This window comes from Rhinopithecus roxellana, chromosome 17 (assembly GCF_007565055.1).
Source record: "Rhinopithecus roxellana isolate Shanxi Qingling chromosome 17, ASM756505v1, whole genome shotgun sequence".
In the NCBI taxonomy this organism is placed as follows: Eukaryota; Metazoa; Chordata; class Mammalia; order Primates; family Cercopithecidae; genus Rhinopithecus; species Rhinopithecus roxellana.
In genome coordinates this window covers 21,269,805-21,284,435 of record NC_044565.1, presented here as the reverse complement: position 1 = coordinate 21,284,435, position 14,631 = coordinate 21,269,805, and the positions used below count along the sequence as shown (strand labels likewise).

At 39.0% G+C, this 14,631-nt stretch overlaps 1 protein-coding gene across 2 annotated transcripts in view; it reads right to left on the bottom strand.

Annotated features, from left to right (window-relative positions):
• The window catches only part of SUCLG1 (succinate-CoA ligase alpha subunit), a 47,168-nt gene that overhangs the window by 14,084 nt on the left and 18,453 nt on the right, over positions 1-14,631 (bottom strand). For both annotated transcript variants that reach the window (XM_030920635.1, XM_030920634.1), the window contains exons 2-5: positions 10,991-11,094; positions 5,773-5,889; positions 3,755-3,967; positions 3,552-3,609 (exon numbers count right to left, since the gene is read on the bottom strand). In XM_030920635.1, coding sequence (XP_030776495.1) covers positions 3,552-3,609; positions 3,755-3,967; positions 5,773-5,889; positions 10,991-11,094 — 492 coding nt within the window. The remainder of the gene's footprint in view (positions 1-3,551; positions 3,610-3,754; positions 3,968-5,772; positions 5,890-10,990; positions 11,095-14,631) is intronic.

The following is a 14,631-nucleotide window of genomic DNA, read 5'->3' as shown; positions in this document are numbered from 1 at the left end:
AGCTATCACTAAACACTTATCAGAATGGCTAAAATAAAAACACAGTGACACCACCAAATGCTGGCAAGGCTGCAGAAAAACTGCATCACTCATACATTACTGGTGAAATGGAAAATAGCACAGCCACACTGTATAGCAGTTTCTTAAAAAACTAACAAGCAAGTATCATACAATCCAGCAACCATGCTCCTGGACATTTATTCCAAAGAAATGAAGACAATGTTCACACCAAAACCAGTACATAAATGTTTATACCAGCTGTACTTGTAATAGGACAAACTGAAAACAACCCAGATGTCTTTCAACAGGTGAATGGTTAGACAAACCGAAGTACATTCATACCATGAATACTCCTCAGTAATAAAAAGAAACAAACCACTGATACACAACAAGCTGGATGAATCTCTAGAGACTTACTCTGACTATAAATAGGCAATCCCAGAAGGCTACATTCTGTATGATTCCACTTATATAACATTCTTGAAGTGACAAAATTATACAATTGGAGATCAGATTACTGGTTGTCAGGAATTGAGAAGAGGGTGGAAGCAGGAGGCAAGTGACTAGAAAAGGGCAACATGAAGGATACTTGTGGTTATGGAAAAGTTCTCTATATTGACTGTATCAATGTCAATATCCTGTTTATGAAATTATATTATAGTTTTGCAAGATGTTAACCATTGGGCTAACTGGATAAAGGGTGATCTGTCTGCATTATTTCTTATAACTACACACGAATTTATAGTTATCTCAATATAGGCAGTTTAAAATTTTAAAAGAGGGCAGAAGAGTCAAGTATGTGACATGTGGTTGAGAGTAACAAACTGTCTATCGTAAGAGGAAAAAATAGCATGGTACAGTTAAATATCATCAATTTGGAATCCAATCACTTCCTTCAATAACACTCAATTAGCAGATACACAATTATATTATATTAGCTGTTATTAACAAAGACTAGAAATCCATTACACTATTACACTGCTATTACATTACATTATAGTCCATTCAGAAATACCCAAGGGACTGAAAAATCTTTCCTTTCCCTTAACTCTCAACCTAAGGATCTGAAGTCAAGGAGGCTATTTAGACTATTAGCAATGGTACCAAAATAGGAATAGCTGGCACAAATAACCATCTTTCTCTCCTCACCCCCTCAAAAATCTTGTAGTGTTGAGAGGTGAAGCCAGCTGGACTTCCTGGGTTGAGCGGGGACTTGGAGAACTTTTCTGTCTTACAAGAGGATTATAAAATGCACCAATCAGCACTCTGTAGCTAGGATTGTAAAACGCACCAATCAGCGCTCTGTAGCTAGCTAGAGGTTTGTAAAACGCACCAATCAGTGCTCTGTAAAAACGCACCAATCAGCTCTCTGTGACTAGAGGTTTGTAAAATGGACCAATCAGCACTCTGTAAAATGGACCAATCAGCAGGACATAGGTGGGGACAAATAAGGGAATAAAAGCTGGCCACTGGAGTCAGCAGCAGCAACTCGCTCAGGTCGCCTTCCATGCTCTGGAAGCTTTGCTCTTTTGCTCTTCACAATAAATCTTGCTGGTGCTCACTCTTTGGGTCTGTGCCACCTTTAAGAGCTGTAACTCACCGCGAAGGTCTGCAGCTTCATTCTTGAAGTCAGCGAGACCAAGAACCCACTGGAAGGGACCAACTCTGGACACAGTGTCACATATTTTATTCTTTTTTTTTTTTTAATGTCCCTTTTCAAAGGAATTAAATGCAGTCTCCCAGACAACTGTCTCATCAATGGGTTATGACCATTCACAAAGGCAAGGTCTAAAGGACATCCCTGAACTTCTCTTGATTTTCATTTTTTAGGTTTATGGGCACCTTAGAAAGCAGAGCAGTGATCAGAAAGGCAACTCAGCACACAGCATTCCTTCCATGCTCACTTTAAGACCACAGCCTTCAAAACAGACCCAAGAATATAAGAAATATTAAAATATGTACAAGAGCACCAGTGATACATCGATCAGGCCCCACTGGAACTCAGATGGCCTATGGAGCTCCCTGTAACCTCTCTCGTAAGTGAAATTATCAAGTACTGCCACTGGCAGCAGGGCTGACAGCTCTAAGAGACATTGGTAATAAAGAAAAATCATGACCTTTAACTCAATTCTGTAAACTGCACAGCCGACACTCATCCACTATGATAATTACCCTTATTATTAGTTGCCATGGTTTATAGATAGAGAAAAATACGGTCAATCATCTTTCATGACTGAAAAACAGTATAGTTTAGAGAAAGTTTGGTGTAAAGCCCAAACACAAGCCTAATGTGGTTAACTTTGAAATGTTACTTTGGCTATTTCCTCAAGAACTAACCAAGTAGCAGTACAATTTTCCTATGATAGGCCATGTGAGTTGCCTTTCTGATCACTGCCCTGCTTTCTAAGGTGCCTACAAACCTAAAACATTTTAAGAAAGTTTGTGATATCTAAGAGACCAAGGTAATTATTGAGCAGGTATGTGAATGGCCTTATAAGCACATGAAAAGGTGCTCTACGTCATTAGTCATCGGGGACGCTCAAACCACAAGAGATACCATTTTACTCCCAGTAGAATGGCTACATTTAAAAAGGTTAATGGCCAGGCGTGGTAGCTCACGCCTGTAATCCCAGCACTTTGGGAGACCGAGGCCAGCGGATCACCTGAGGTCGGGAGTTTGAGGCCAGCCTAACCAACATGGAGAAACCCCGTCTCTACTAAAAATACAAAATTAACTGGGTATGGTGGCGCATGCCTGTAATCCCAGCTACTCGCGAGGCTAAGGCAAGAGAATCACTTGAACCTGGGAGGCGGAGGTTGGGGTGAGCCAAGATCAAGCCGTTCACTCCAGCCTGGGCGACAGAGCGAAACTCTATCTCTAAAAAATGAAAAGACTAACAATACCAAATGTTTGTGAAGATATGGAACAATTGGAACTCTCTTACATTAACAGTGAAAATATAATATGATACAGCCACTTTGCAGAACTATTTGGCAGTTTCTTATAAAGTTAAACATACTCGACTTATGTTCATATGAACACGACTTAGCAATTCCATTCCTACACATTTTGCCCAAGAGAAATGAAAATGTTTCCACAAAAAGACCTGTACACAAATGTTGACCTAAGCTTTGTTCGTAAGGCTCAAACATGAAAACAACCCAAATGTTCATTAATGGGAAAATGAATAAACAAACTGTGGTATAATTACACAATAGATTACTCCTTAGCAATAACTAAGTTATAATAGTTAATGAAATTAACTACTGATACATGCAAACACATGGAAGAATCCACAGAGTGCTGAGCAGGAAAAAATCTTCAAACTCCCACCACCAAAAAAATCTTCACTGATTCTGTAGATTTGTAATGACTTCTCAAATAAACTCATTATATTCAAGATACAGAATTGATAGACGACAAAACTCCCTGGTAAATTCTACTCAAGTCAAATTAATTAAATTTGATTTGCAAAGTCAAAAATTATTTGTGAGTTTTGAGGGTTTAAGGCAAATGTTTTAATCTACAAGAATGTAACAAACAAACTCACCAATCCTTCCTTTTTTGTGAATATGGCCAGGCATGATGCCAATTTTACATTCTCCAGGCTGAAAGTAAATCACAGTTTTCAGAAAAGTTTAAAAAAAAAAAGTCACTCACAGGTCACACACACAAATAACACTCGCATTCACTCAAAGCTGTTTAGCCCTGTGAGAGGCTTAATCTGGGTTTCTTTTTATTTTTTGCACTCACATTGATGACTCCAGGGCAGTTGGGCCCAATTAGCCTTGTCTTTCCCTGGCGCAGCAGTTTGTGCTTGACTCGTACCATGTCCTGCTGGGGAATTCCTTCAGTGATACACACAACCAAGGGAATTTCCGCCTCAACAGCTTCATTAATGGCAGCGGCAGCAAAGGGCGGAGGAACATAAATGACAGAAGCCGTTGCTCCTGTCTGTTCTTTGGCCTGAAACATTAACAGTGAAGCACTTTATTATTGGTTAAATCATAAACATTGTAAAATAAATCCAATACCATCATTTTAATAATGTCTTGGGGGTAAGAAGAGGACACTACCCAGAGACATAGCATTCTTCCCATTCTCAAATTCGCTACAGTGTCAGAGTAGAGCAGACTCAAGCATAGCTCTTTCTCAGCCCATTTGAATGCCACTGTGAATTGAAAGCTTCTATGACATCTCACTCTCTATGGCATGTCAGTAAACCTGAAAGCAACTTGACAGTAAACAGAGTCAAAGGATGCTGATATATCATCCACAAATGATGCTGGGGGTTAAAAAATAATTTTTAAAAACTCTGTTCAAGATGATAATAGAGGGGGAGACAAAAAAATATCAAAACTAGTATGGAACCAAAAAAAGTCATATCATGGGGATGTAGGTACTTTATTGAAAAGTACCTACAGTACATAGTTTTCTACCTCTAAAGGCTACAAATACTGCCAGAAGCTAGACTGTGACAACAGCAAATATTGTGCTGGGAAGTCATATGGCTGAAAGGTACCAACCCTACTCATTCAAAAAGCTCTTTGAAAGAGCAGAATAGGTGAAAAACAATATCTGTCAAAAAACTTATAGAATATTCCAAATGTCACAACTACTTGTGTCACTATAAATTATAAATGGATTGCTGAGCAACAAGAACTTTCTTAAAAAAAAAAAAAAAAAAAAAAAAAAAGCAAAAAGAGGCTCATGACAAAAGAAAAATCTACCTAGAGGAATTGTGAAAAAATATCTCCTCTCTATATTTTGAGGTTATAAAAATCAGCCATAATAGAATTTATGGCAGGAAGGACTTTAAATTTGTGCTTTAAAACATGTAATGCTTTAAAATATACCTTAAAAATATGCATAAGAAGAGGGGAAGAATACATTTAAGGCTGATCAACACATCATCCCAAAGAACTAAGTTTATTTCCTAGATTTTTAAAATTAAATATCCAAGAATTTACACTACAGTTTCTCAGTTTTGTATCTATTCGTATAAGAGTCAAAAGAGAATGCAAGACTACACACTGAGCTTAAATTAGCTCCCTACAGAGGCAAAATCTGAGATGTCAGAAACACTGTATAATTTACTTACCTTTTGTATCATCTGAATTTTTACAAAAAGTACCTATCAGTTTTGTAACAAATAATTAAAGTTTAACTTAAAAATCATTTTAAAAGGTAATTATTAAGAAATCAGCAGTTTGAGGAGAATCTAGGACACTGTGATTTGTAAATCTGACTCTACAATTTAGTTAATTCACATGGGACCACTCTTTACTGCAAGCCATCCTAATCAGCTGTGAGACCATGGGCGAGATCTCTAACCTCTTTGCACTAGTAACATCCTTACCATTAAAATGACGATGATAACAGCACCTACCTCCGAGGGTTGTGGTGAGGCCTGAATGGGGCAATTTGAATGAACCACCTAGCACAGTGCCTGATGCATAGTCCCCACTCAGGAAGAATTAAGGGGTGGTTGCTGACATTTGTACTACTAACACACTGGAAGAAGAAAGGTAAGGAAACATAAAAAGCGAAACAGGAGCCTGGCCACAGTACTTCCTCCCTTAATAGCTGATGCATATCTAAAAACAAAAATGACACACAGGTTTTGAGGGTAATTCAAATTTCTCTAGGTTACTGAATTTTCAAACAGCAAGTGACTCTCCCAAAAGAAACATAATTAAGATCTCTACCCAAAGAATGCTCGCTCTTCCCTTGATTTTCTTGTCTTGCCAAACTCAGATACCACTAATTACCTCCTTCACAGTATTAAAGACAGGTAAGCCCAGATGCGTCTGGCCTCCTTTCCCCGGAGTGGTTCCTCCAACGAGTTTGGTGCCATATTCCAATGCCTGCTGGCTGTGAAAGGTGCCCTGAGGGGAAAAAGCACAAGATCCATGAGAAACCGCAGACTGGAAAGCCCAAGAGAAGCAAAAGCAATCTTAGCAACTTAGGAAAAGAAAAACAAATAGGTTAGCTATTCCTACATATGGAATATGTTATTCCATAACATATATGAAGCATTCCCATCAATGTACTAAACATAGCTTTGAACCTTGAAGCAAAACAAGCCTCTGAAAAACCAAAATAGCTATAAACAAGGGCCTCTTTGATTCCGTTTTCAAACTTGGCTGATGACCAGAAACTTCCTGTTTCTCAACTCCTCATGGGCTCACACTCCTCAGTTTAAAATCCATGGTAGAGCATTACCCTCCCACAACAACCGTGGCTTTCTCTCACTTCAACTTAAATATCTGGCAAAACCAGAACCTGGGTTATATCCAATTTTCCCCCTACTCTAAGTCTATACATGTGCAGCCAAAAAGTGACTGGGGGAAAAAAAAACATGTCAACTGGTCTCATTTTAAATTAATGATCACTCACCTTAAGTAAGCCTTTAATACTGCCCACCCAACAACCTGTATTTCTCTATCCATTCACTTTTCCTCATCAATCTCAGCATTATTGACATTTTGGACAGGATGATTCTTTCTTATGAGAGGTCATCCAGTGCCTAGTGGGACAATGAGCAGCAACCATGGGCTCCACTCATTAGACGCCAGTAGCACACTCTCCTCACTGTTATAACTCCATCCAGTTAACGACAACCAAAAACAGCTCCAAGGACTGAGAGATTCATTTTCACTAGGCTTCTGGGGTTCGACTTCCCCTCTTCTCTTTCTCTCTCCTTAGACTTCTCTTTTTCATCCAAATTCATACCCTTGGTGATGTCATCCCGTATCATGGCAATACGTATCATCCATATGGTGACCCCTCCCACACACACAAAGACACACATACCCCATATATCTAAGCCTTGAACTCCATACTCACATTGTCAACTGCCTACCTGACACCTCCACTTTGAGAACTAGCAGGCATCTCAAACTCAACATGTCCAAAACTGAGTTCCCGATCACTCCCCTCCATCTACCCTATCTCAGTTAAAGACAACTTCATGCCTCTCAGATAATCAGACCAAAAATACTGAAGTTGTCCTTGATTATTCTCTTTCTCATATGTACCATATTAGATCCATCAGTAGATCTTATTGCTCTATCTTCAAAGTATAATCAACAACTCCTCCCCCTTCTACTGCTATTACCTTGGTCTAAGTCACTTCAACTCTTGATGGGTTATTGCCCTTGCTCCCCTTCAATCTAATCTCCATAGCAGCCCGAGTGATCTGGTCAAAACATAAGGAAGATCACAGTACTCCTCTAATCAAACACTCTGATTGTTTTAGATTTCAGTCAAGTAAAAGCCAAACTCCATATACTGGCCTACAAGTCAATGTACAAGCTGTCTCCCCACATCAGAATCCCGTACCTGCCTCCTCATTACACTCCAGCCACGCTGGCCTTGCAGCTTCCACACACAGCAGGCACATGCCTGCCTCATGGCCTCATTGTGTCCTCTGCATGGAATATCCTTCCCTAAGATATCTACTTGGTTCACTCCTACGTCTCTTTTACATCTTAACTCAGAGATCAAGCTTTCACTGACCACCTGATATAAAATCGCCCTCTCCTCCATCCTAACCACCAGGACTACACACACTCCTCCTTTCCCCGGCTTATTTCTTCCACAGCAATTATACGTTGTAACATACCACATAATATACTCATTCATTTTGTTGATATATTCCCCCCCAACCACTAAAATGTAAATTCCATGAAGACAGTGATTTATGTCTACTTTGTTCATTGCAATATGACACCTAAATCAACATACAGTAGGCACTCAATAAATAGCTGTTGAAAAATGAATGAATCAATGTGGTCATTTCAAGCACCTTCAAAATGCGGTGCCAACTATTTACGTTCTATTAAAGGAATACAAATCAGGGCCTTAGGAAGGACTTCAGAAATTTTCTGATACAAATTATTTTTCAAAATAGGAAACTTGATCCCAAGCATGTTAATTAACTTGTCTAAAGTCAGGGGCAGGGTTTTGAAAGAACCACAGGCCAGTGCTCTCTCTCTTAAAGCAGTGCTATTCAAAGAGTTTGCAGACTCTTGCTGCTCTGCAATGAGATAAGAGGAAAAAGAAAAAGAAAAACAATAAAAAAAGAAGGAGGGGGGAGAGGGAGGGAGAAAATCTAATTTTTAAAAAAGTAAAAATGTTTGCAAATACAGCAGTATGACATTGCTACCTACAGCTTTTACTGTATTTTATTAAAATATTGATCTACATTAGACTGAAAATTAAAAACAAACACCTACACTGCGCTTTTGCTACAGACACTGAGAAGCACTGCCCTAGACTACACTGCCAGGTAAATTCAAAGTAACAAATTGTAATCCTAAAGTAGTGCTAAACAGGAATAACACATCTATTCAAAATAAGCTTATTTTCCTTAGTTTTACCATTATCACCAGCTAGTACACAGTTAGGAACAGTAATAATTTTAGTAGCTTATAAACCCAGTAAAAGAAACAAGATGGCACCCACTGGAAAACTGCATTGCTGAAACATACTCTAAAATACAAAGATTTTTCATTCATATGTGGAACAATGTGTGCACTAAGAAAAACTAATGAGGCAATATGCAGATTTAGTGTGGAAGTACGTTCTAAACTTCAGACATCACCATTATCTCTATGATGAATCTGAATCAACAAACCTGAGGCAATTAACGCTCTCACTTAACTTTAAAAACAAAAACAAAAAAAAGGAGAGTGAATGAGAAACAATGTTAACTGCAGGTAACTGAAACACACTAAAACTACACTTGGATTTAAATATTTAGGCAAACCTTTACCTTATTTAGAACACAGAGACAGTTCTGAATAGTGCTTACACCATGGGCAATGGCTTTTACAAAAAAGCTCACAGCTTAAAATGTCATAGAATCATATAATATTTGGCAAACAGAAAAACAAAATTATATATAATAAATTTATGTGGAGATTTTGGGTTAATCAAATATCTGATTATATGCTAATAATATTAATATATAACAAAAAAGAGGCTGAATATAACATCAATTGGGAAGGGGATGATAGAATGCACTTCGAATCTTGGATGAAGATCTACTTTCCTTAGAATGTGTATAAGGGAAGTGGCATACATAACATTATTTGGCTATCAGAATAAACATTTTTTTTTTTTGAGACAGGGTCTCACTCTGTCACCCAAGTTGGTTCAATCATGACTCACTGCAGCCTCAACCTCCTGGACTTAAGTGATCCTTCCACCTCAGCCTCCTGAGTGGCTGGGACCACAGGCATGCGCCACCACAGCCAGCTAATTTTTCTATTTTTTGTAGAGATGGGGTCTCACCATGTTGCCCAGGCTGGTCTCAAACTCCTGGGTTCTAGCAATCCTGCTACTCTGGCTCCCCAAAGTGCTAAGATTACAGGTGTGGGCCACCACACCCAGCCATTTTTACGAGGAACAAAATTTCAAGGTTTTATGGATGTTTCATTTTTTGTTATTGGTGGATTTTTTTTTTTTTTATGGTAATAGAGGAATGAAAGAAGAAAAAGAAGAAAGGTCTACTGCAACACATTTGTGTGCCCCGTCATTTCAGAAAAAAAAATAGAAAAGCAAAGGACCATTTCACACGAAACAACCTGCTAGCTGCAGTCTATAGGATTTGGCCCACTACCTGGTTTTGTAAATTGAGTTTTATTGGAACGCACCCAAGTCCATTCATTGACAATATTTTCTATGGCTGCTTTTGCTGTTAAAATGCTTTTGAGTAGTTGTAACAGAGACTGTATGACCCACTAAACCTAAAATATTTACAATCTGACCTTTTGCAGAATATGTTTACTGACCTCTGCTCTAGATTACCAAAATACTGAAGAATTGACAAGACAATTCTTTTAATTACAGAAAAATCATTAACATTAAATTATTTTTTAAAAATTGACTGTTTTTATCTTGCCATATCTCCTTTAATAATAAAAAAGGGATACTTTGGGTTAAGACACTTGGTTATACTCTAATTGATTTGATAGTATTCCCTCATTTTAAAAACTTCTGTGCATCTACTATGGTGGAAGTATAAATTTGTTCCAATGTTTTAAAGTTCAATTTAGCAGTAGCTATTAAAATTATAAATACACAGACCATATGACATCCAATTTCACTTTTAGGTATCTATTTTATAGAAATATGGATTGTATATATATTATATGCTGGATAATATTATATAAATACATATAGTTCTGTATAATAAACACTACAAAACACATATAAATATGTTTGTATGCATAAGAAAAATATCTGAAAGGATATATGCCAACTTGTTAACAGAAGGAATTCCTGGGGAGTAGAAAGGCAGGAAAAAGGAAAGAAGATTCTTATGTGGCATTTTATTATAGAATCACATCACAGATATATTTATTTACACTTATACAAAATCTATGAAGTGAACAGGAAAGAGGATGAGAGAATGAATATCAATAAATGAGAACAAATTAAAACATTTCAGGCAATTTTGCCTGCTAGTCCCAGGCCATGGTCCCAGAAAAAGTATAAGATGGGAAAAGTCAGTGGGCTGGTTCTTCTGCTCGTCTCAGTATCCATGAGCCTCTCTGGGTTTGAGCATTTCTCCACACTGAATATGGATTCTGTGTTTAACAATATGGTTTTTTGTCTGTTTGTACAAAACCTAAACACAAGAATCTAGTTTACCTAGTGCTAAGTCAAAGAAATGGTGATCTGTTTCAACACTGGAGGAAAATCATTAGTGTCATATTTGCTGAAAGAAAGTGTATACGCCTCCAGCACAATATACTCCTAGTAAGCATACAATATACTCCTTTGCAACGTAAGTTTAAACACAATTTTTATGTTATAGGCCGACAATAGCAACTAACCTTCTCCTGAGACACAACCCCATTGCTGTACAGTATATTTCTCTGCAACAATCATGTGTTCTGTGATATTAAAAATTAAAAAATTGTTAATTTGTTATATCTCTAGTCTACATTTCAAAATAAAAAATCTAGATATACATACCTGTTTGCCAGTGAAACCCTGGCAAATAATCTTTGTATTTTTATCAACATACAGATGTTTCCGAGAAGCTGTATAGGAACAATGCCGAATTCCATTCTGTGCCACTAAGAGGTAAAAAACCAAAAAAAAAAAAAAAAAAAAAGACACGTTATAATTTTTCTAAACTTTTGAACAATAATTCAACTTGATCACACACATACACAAAATCCTCTAATGCACGAGCTATCCTGTGATCACAGCAAACCTAAATGTCACCTTTTAAATAAGACACAGTGACCACAGTAATAAGTTAGAAAAACAAACAAAAATGACATCGTTCCATTCTCCAGGATCCCCTTTATCAAGAACCATAATCTTGTAGTTTTTTTCTGAACTGAGGAAAAAAAACCAAACTAATGTTTATCATTTTTATTTCCTAGAAAAAAACTGGGGCTCAAAGATAAATGGTTAAAATTAAATCCAGGGACTGAAAACAAAGTGTCACCCCTTTTAATAATGTTTACTAAACAGCCACATGTTTCCCCATTTGACCCAAATTTTTGAAGTCTAATACCTTTAAATAGGTAAGCTAGGGAGGGCAGGAGCAAGATGGCCAAATAGGAACAGCTCCAGTCTCCAGCTCCCAGCGCAAGCGACACAGAAGACAGGTGATTTCTGCATTTTCAACTGAGGTACTGGGTTCATCTCACTAGGGAGTGCCAGACAATCAGTGCTGGTCAGCTGCTGCAGCCCGACCAGCGAGAGCTGAAGCAGGGTGAGGCATGCCCTCACCTGGGAAGCGCAAGGGGGAAGGGAATCCCTTTTCCTAGCCAGGGGAACTGAGACACACAACACCTGGAAAATTGGGTAACTCCCACCCCAATACTGTGCTGTACCATGGGTCTTAGCAAACGGGCACACCAGGAGATTATATCCCACACCTGGCCGGGAGGGTCCCACGCCCGCCCACGGAGCCTCCCTCATTGCTAGCACAGCAGTCTGCGATCTAACTGCAAGGCAGCAGCAAGGCTGGGGGAGGGGCGCCCACCATTGCTGAGGCTTAAGTAGGTAAACAAAGCCTCTGGGAAGCTCAAACGGGATGGAGCTCACAGCAGCTCAAGGAACCCTGCCTGTCTCTGTAGACTCCACCTCTGGAGACAGGGCACAGCTAATCAACAACAACAACAACAACAACAAAGCAGCAGAAACCTCTGCAGACTCAAACGACTCTGTCTGACAGCTTTGAAGAGAGCAGTGGATCTCCCAACACGGAGGCTGAGATCTGAGAACGGACAGACTGCCTGCTCAAGTGGGTCCCTGACCCCTGAGTAGCCTAACTGGGAGACATCCCCCACTAGGGGCAGACCGACACCCCACACCTCACACGGTGGAGTACACCCCTGAGAGGAAGCTTCCAAAGCAAGAATCAGACAGGTACACTCGCTGTTCAGCAATATTCTATCTTCGGCAGCCTCTGCTGCTGATACCCAGGCAAATAGGGTCTGGAGTGGACCTCAAGCAATCTCCAACAGACCTACAACTGAGGGTCCTGACTGTTAGAAGGAAAACTAACAAACAGGAAGGACACCTACACCAAAACCCCATCAGTACGTCACCATCATCAAAGACCAGAGGCAGATAAAACCACAAAGATGGAGAAAAAGCAGGGCAGAAAAGCTGGAAATTCAAAAAATAAGAGTGCATCTTCCCCTGCAAAGGAACGCAGCTCATCGCCAGCAATGGATCAAAGCTGAACAGCGAATGATTTTGAAGAGATGAGAGAAGAAGGCTTCAGTCCATCAAACTTCTCAGAGCTAAAGGAGGAATTACGTACCCAGCACAAAGAAACTAAAAATCTTGAAAAAAGAGCGGAAGAATTGATAACTAGAATAATAAATGCACAGAAGGCCATAAACGAACTGAAAGAGATGAAAACCATGACACGAGAAATACATGACAAATGCACAAGCTTCAGTAACCGACTCGATCAACTGGAAGAAAGAGTATCAGCAATTCAGGATCAAATGAATGAAACGAAGCGAGAAGAGAAATCTAAAGAAAAAAGAAGAAAAAGAAATGAACAAAGCCTGCAAGAAGTATGGGATTATGTAAAAAGACCAAATCTACGTCTGATTGGGGTGCCTGAAAGTGAGGGGGAAAATGGAACCAAGCTGGAAAACACTCTGCAGGATATCATCCAGGAGAACTTCCCCAACCTAGTAGGGCAGGCCAACATTCAAATTCAGGAAGTACAGAGAACGCCACAAAGATACTCCTCGAGAAGAGCAACTCCAAGACACATAATTGCCAGATTCACCAAAGTTGAAATGAAGGAAAAAATCTTAAGGGCAGCCAGAGAGAAAGGTCGGGTTACCCACAAAGGGAAGCCATCAGACTAATAGCAGATCTCTCGGCAGAAACTCTACAAGCCAGAAGAGAGTGGGGGCCAATATTCAACATTCTTAAAGAAAAGAATTTTCAACCCAGAATTTCATATCCAGCCAAACTAAGTTTCATAAGTGAAGGAGAAATAAAATCCTTTACAGATAAGCAAATGCTTAGAGATTTTGTCACCACCAGGCCTGCCTTACAAGAGACCCTGAAGGAAGCACTAAACATGGAAAGGAACAACCGGTACCAGCCATTGCAAAAACAGGCCAAAATGTAAAGACCATCGAGGCTAAGAAGAAACTGCATCAACTAACGAGCAAAATAACCAGTTAATATCATAATGGCAGGATCAAGCTCACACATAACAATATTAACCTTAAATGTAAATGGACTAAATGCTCCAATTAAAAGACACAGACTGGCAAACTGGATAAAGAGTCAAGACCCATCAGTTTGCTGTATTCAGGAGACCCATCTCACATGCAGAGACATACATAGGCTCAAAATAAAGGGATAGAGGAAGATCTACCAAGCAAATGGAGAACAAAAAAAAAGCAGGGGTTGCAATCCTAGTCTCTGATAAAACAGACTTTAAACCATCAAAGATCAAAAGAGACAAAGAAGGCCATTACATAATGGTAAAGGGATCAATTCAACAGGAAGAGCTAATTATCCTAAATATATACGCACCCAATACAGGAGCACCCAGATTCATAAAGGAAGTCCTTAGAGACTTACAAAGAGACTTAGACTCCCATACAATAATAATGGGAGACTTCAACACCCCACTGTCAACATTAGACAGATCAATGAGACAGAAAGTTAACAAGGATATCCAGGAATTGAACTCATCTCTGCAGCAAGCAGACCTAATAGACATCTACAAAACCCTCCACCCCAAATCAACAGAACATACATTCTTCTCAGCAGCACATCACACTTATTCAAAAATTGACCACATAATTGGAAGTAAAGCTCTCCTCAGCAAATGTACAAGAACAGAAATTATAACAAACTGTCTCTCAGACCAGAGTGCAATCAAACTAGAACTCAGGACTAAGAAACTCAATCAAAACCGTTCAACTACATGGAAACTGAATAACCTGCTCCTGAATGACTACTGGGTACATAACGAAATGAAGACAGAAATAAAGATGTTCTTTGAAACCAATGAGAACAAAGATACAACATACCAGAATCTCTGGGACACATTTAAAGCAGTGTGTAGAGTGAAATTTACAGCACTAAATGCCCACAAGAGAAAGCTGGAA